Below are 5881 nucleotides of genomic sequence, written 5' to 3' on the forward strand. Positions count from 1 at the left end.
CTAAAATCCGGGAGAAACTATAGTCTCAGTATAGATTGCACCATGGTTGAATTCACTACGAAAGGAAGGAATTTTATAAGCGAAATGATCGAACCTCAAGTCAACTTCAAGCACTTGTCCCCACTCCGTGATCACAAGACACGAGCCACTTAAATTGTAATACGTGATAGAGGTAGTCAGCGGAAATCTTATAGACACTCTATGACTATAAGATAACAACTTTATCCATACACCGTTATTTAACTTCCACAAACTTACAGTACCATACTCTATAGATCCGGGACTAACAAGCATATGGAGCTCGGAACTTATATCGGCTAAAACACCCATATTTCCAAAACCATGGACATCCGGCAAGCTTAATTCTGAAAATTCCATCGTGTTTACGTCAAACCGAAGTATAATTTTTTGACCAAAATCCCAGTGTTGGGCAACCGTGAAGTATAAACCATCACCACATAAAGTTCCCGACGACCAATTAAAGGTTTCATTATGGTACGGGCGTTTTTTCAGGAAGCGTACAGTCCTCCATGAGCTTAATCGCATTGGATAGACATAAATGGCCAAAGTACCCCGTCTACGTTTTACGTGTACGATGTTGTAATCGTATGAAGAGTTAACACAAAAGCCGATTGCATCTCTGTTATATTTGTAGAACCCTTGTTTGTTCGAGTTTGACAACTTTTTGAAGAAAGTTGTCAATGGATTCCAAACAATCAACTCCCATGTGTTTATTAGGCAAACACATAGCATGCCATCTAAACTTGATAAAAATAACAAATTTTCTGGCCTAGCATTAAACGGGATGCTAATGTTGGTGGCCAAGAAATAGTTCGCGGCTTTATAATTCAACGAGCAAACCTTGCACGATCGTTGATCGGCCTCAAGAATCTTTTGATCCGCTGATGCCCGCATGTAATCACAGTGAGCCTTTAGAAACATCGACGTTGATATGAAGGCTAACCATTCCTTACAAACAGCCTTGCATTGGGCTATAGCATTTGGAGGGAGTTTTGCAATAATCTCCAGCATTAATACCATAATCGGAAGGGACGATATAGTCATTTTGATCTAAACAATGTAGTTTGGAAAAAAGACAAATCATGTTTAGTTTAACATGTATAATTTATTAAATTAAAGATAACAAAATATACTTAGTAATTATAAAAACCAAAAAGAGTTATCTTGCATATATAAAATATATAAAAAATGGACGTTTAAAAAATACCCGTCGAGTATACTCGGCCAAAACCCGTCAAGTTTCTAGCGACTTTTGAAAAAAAAAAATATTTAATCAAAATTTCACTAAAGAAAAAGAAAATCAATAAAAGAGTAGCATGTTTAAAAAAAACCACAAAGGTATATTAAATGGCTATAGTATTTATCATCAAATGGCTATAGTCAAATTCATGCGCAACAGAATGTTATTTGCAATTCCCGTTAAACGAAAAATCCAATAAATGCAAGACCACTTGGGTTAGGCTCCTAACTCAATAAGTCAACTTCCAGAAGTGGAACCAACCCAATTGGTCTCGTAGTTCATGAGATATAACATTTACAACACAACCTAACAGCAGGTCTAACAGCTCAGCTTTGCACAATGTTTTTGTAAAATCATAAAAGTTAACTTCTACTTGTCCAAAAATTACAAGTTTATATTCTTTAGAAACTAGACTCAGCCTAGTTTACTGTAGTACCAACAATCTCAACCAATTTTCATGTTTACACTTCGTTACAGTCACTTAAACATCAAATACACATTCTGTCCAGAAACTGTTTGCATCCAAACTCAATATATTAACAACCTATGAACTATCATGCATTCATATAACACTCTAGACTCCATAAACACCATCCATGCACATCAATTACATATTACATACTTGATTAGGGTTTGTGTTTGAACTCAAATCAAAGACACAACAATCAACATGCAACAAGATTCAATCTAGTTATCAAATCATCATTCAATCAACCACAATCATATTAGCTATATACATACACAAAATCGGCAGCTTAGGGTTTGTGGTTAACCCAACAAACATCAAAATCAAGCAACAAGAATGTATAGGATAATCAAATATACCTTCCTAGCACCTAGTTCTTCAATCAAGGGCTTGAATTGATGTTGTATGTGTGTGTATTGATGGACGGCAGCCAAGGGAAGTGGGGGTGGGGTTTCCAATCGGACTTGTGTGAGAAGAAAGAATAATAAGTTAGGGTTTGTGGTTAATGATATATTTATAAACATACAAGTTACACTCAAGTCCCTCCACTTTTCAATTGTTGTTTTTCTAACTTAAGTAACTAGTTTACATCTTGAGTTAATGTTTATAACCATGTTATCACATAACACATAAGTCTAACACATAATTATCACATAATTACTGTTTTGACGTTTTTCGTTTATTCATCAATCGTTTGCGTCAACTCGTTTGCGTTTCTGTGCAATTCCCGAAAGACTACACATGTAGTAAGTGTTAAGCGTCATTTAAACCCTAGTTTAAATGTAATGAAGTGTGCGTTATAGATTCAATGATCTTAAGTTTGAATTGACGAAGTTGAGTTAACGGAGTTAACCTGAAATTGACGATTGTCACAAATATTAATATGTAGTTACTTTTATGGGCAGAATTTATGATAACTACACGCGCTTTCTATCCATTTCAACTTGACCAGAGGACAAGCCCATTTATAAGAGCAGCAGGGGTGTCAAATATCAAAAACAATTCTGGTAAGTTTGTTTAAAATAAACTACTTTTGTTGTATATGTGTGTCTATTTTATATTGTTAAATTACATTTATTTTGCAAAAATGTTCCGTTATCAAATAACTACGCTATAATAAAAACATTTAATACAAAACAATCTATCAAACAAATGAAACACATAAACTGATATAGCTAAATATTAAACATATTAACACATATCAAACTAAAACAAATAAAACACAATAATGTAGGTTATTTCATAAAATTTTTATAAAGTAGGAGCAATTATAAAACAAATAAAGTACATACCTTTGAAAGTACTTTTGAGAGTAGATGCAAAATTCTTCAAGCTTTCACGGAGAGAATTTGAAGTAATCTGAGAATGTAAGACATGTTTGTAGTTTAAAATGATTTGTAGGGGATTAAACCAAAGAATGCAATCACAATAAAAAACATATAAGAAAATTTTATAGCTGATTAGTAAAATAGTAAATACATTGCATACCTATCAATGTAAGAACTTGTTGAAAACTGTGAATTTAGAGTGATGATCCAAATTCCGATAGTTGAAGCAGATCAAAAAGGGAGGTTAGAGTTACCTTCCTTATATTGAAGCACCACACCCACCAAAAAAAAAAGGAAACCACGTTTCAAGTAACTGTTTTGTTAACATGTAACTGTTTATTTATATTATTAAACCTTCAACTATGAAATACAAGTTATTTTTATTTACGGAATTTCATAAATGTATTGAGTTATTAACTTATATGTAAAAATATAAGTAACATGTAATAATTCTTATTATTAAATTTCAAGTAACAAACACATGTTATATATTAAAAGATTTTTAATAAATCAAGTGTTTTTTAACTAAATGTATACGTTATGTTAAAATAATTTATTTATTTCGAGTATTTGTATTTTTTTTAATTATATTATTTCAAAAATATTTTAAAACATTAATTAATGTTAGATCAATTTAGTAATGTGATACATATTTACAGCCTTAATTGATTATGTGTGATGACAAACATAAGTTTTAAATAAAACATAAATGAAACTTATTTTTTTGAAATTGTCTGGATAAAGTAATTATACATTCAAACGAACCCATGATCTCATAACTCCCTAGCATTTTGCTTGAAAGTAGGAGATATATAACCAATTTTTTAATTTAATTTTTTGTCGAGTTTTTTAAAAGAAATAAATAGTTATTTTTTGTTTGGCATAGATCATTTATGTAACTAAAAACATGGGATTAATCAAACTCAACATTCATTAAAACAAAGATAAAGATAACATACCTAAGTAAATAAAAACAAACAGACATGACAAAACATAATTTAAAACTAAACAAAACTAAACTTAGATTATCTAAGAATTAACAATAGTAACTCGATTACGCTTCTGGACAGAGACACATGGTTTTTTGATTATCATCTTAGGATTAAAACCCGAGTCAGTTTTATCAGCTAGGCCATCATCATCTTGATTGTCGTCAGGGTCATCAACATTAATAACTTCACTCCAACACCATTCTGAAAGGTTTTTAAGTCTTTTGGCATTCTTTTCAAACCCTTGAGCCTACGTAGACAACATTTTTTTAAATCAGCAAATGAGAAAAATTAAAAATAAAGAAAATATAGCTAACATTTCACTCATTCCACGCTTCATAGGAGATTTGTAGGGGTCCATATTAAGATCACATAAAATGATCTCAACACCATCAGAAGTAGGCTGCAAAAAAATGGACATACAAAAGTTATATTAGCCAAAAAAACAGTAAAAAAGAAAAGACTTTACACTTACGGAAGGTGAATGATTTAGCTTTTCCTTTGGTGTTTGTTCTTTGAAATTTTCCTTTGCATCATGCTTTGTCTCCATGTGATTTGTTATTCCCTAACATATAAGATAAACAAAAAATAATAGTTAGCAACATGTGCAAAAGTATATAACTTATGTAAGCATAAATAATTTGTATTAAATATTACCTTGTGATCTTTGTGTGTTATGTTGATGGTTATCTTCATTATTGTAGAAGCAGGTTGAGATATTACAGCCTTGCAGGAATGTTTGTCTAACAAACGATTACTTCTTTAAATAATTTTAATTTGCACTTGCCTAATAAATACAATTATGCCATGTGTCAGCCCACTAACCCACTTATTAATATTTGAAACATGATTGAACGGTTAATTTGTGCCAAATTTGTTAAGTGGGAATCAAAATTTCCAAACTTTATAAATAATACGGGCTCCTTTAATTTAGGTAAATGATACGCATTGTGATAATAATAATCTATTGTCACACATGCAAAATGTGATTGTAATTTACAACTGTTAACAATTTGTTACCTTTCTTGAGATTGTGTTTTTTATAATATATTATTTGAAGGTTGAAAACAAATTGTATAACTAAATAGTGTTGGTTTTGCACAAATTACTCTACAATTTTTTTAGGATTTGTGGACCAAAGAAAGGGGACCAAAGCCTTGATTTATTTCACTCAATATTAGGATTACCATTAACGTTTGATTATTATAATTAAAATTGTCAATTAAGCTTTTTAAGTTCTTTGAATCTTTTTATGACATTTATTCATTATATGCAGAAAAACGCGAAGATTGTTACTATTGATAATTACGAAGATGTTCCGGTCAACGACGAGAAATCGCTCCAAAAGGCCGTAGCAAGCCAACCCGTGGCAGTCGCTATTGAAGCTGGTGGCCGGGATTTCCAGTTCTACACTTCAGTAATAATAAAATCTTTACACAACTTTAACTCTTGTAAAACATTCTGAGAATCTTTGTAAAATTTTAACTTATTTTCATTTTGCACAAGGTATCTTCACCAGTTCATGTGGAACCGCTTTAGACCACGGTGTTCTAGCAGCCGGATATGGTACTGAAAACGGAAAAGACTACTGGTTAGTTAAGAACTCGTGGGGTGCAGAATGGGGAGAATCAAAATGGTAAAACAGAAGCTAAGTCAAGAAAGGTGAGCTAAAAACATCATTTTAATTATTATAATTATTTTGGCATTGATGGCTTGGTAAGTTTGTCTAGATGCGAGTGTGACTGGATTAGTAATGTTGACCACAGCTAGAGGGCTATGCATGTAGTTCTTCGAGACCATAACATTTTGATTTATTTTATTTTGCAGCTTTTCAATG

At 31.7% G+C, this 5881-nt stretch overlaps 1 protein-coding gene and 1 long non-coding RNA gene across 2 annotated transcripts; one reads left to right on the plus strand and one right to left on the minus strand.

The window, feature by feature from the left end:
* Positions 1 to 1065, minus strand: LOC143558093 (putative F-box/kelch-repeat protein At3g17570). Its single transcript, XM_077047005.1, has one exon. It carries the CDS (start codon positions 1063 to 1065, stop codon positions 1 to 3), a length of 1065 nt encoding a protein of 354 aa, XP_076903120.1.
* Positions 1066 to 2598: 1533 nt separating this feature from the next.
* LOC143558085 (uncharacterized) lies at positions 2599 to 5625 on the plus strand. The gene is made up of 3 exons (XR_013139670.1): positions 2599 to 2734; positions 5321 to 5461; positions 5551 to 5625. It is a non-coding gene; the product is annotated as an uncharacterized LOC143558085 (long non-coding RNA).
* The last annotated feature ends 256 nt before the right edge of the window (positions 5626 to 5881 follow it).

This window comes from Bidens hawaiensis, unplaced genomic scaffold, assembly GCF_021521415.1.
Source record: "Bidens hawaiensis isolate Kalapana, Puna unplaced genomic scaffold, B.hawaiensis_p1.1 tig00019321_1, whole genome shotgun sequence".
In the NCBI taxonomy this organism is placed as follows: domain Eukaryota; kingdom Viridiplantae; phylum Streptophyta; class Magnoliopsida; order Asterales; family Asteraceae; genus Bidens; species Bidens hawaiensis.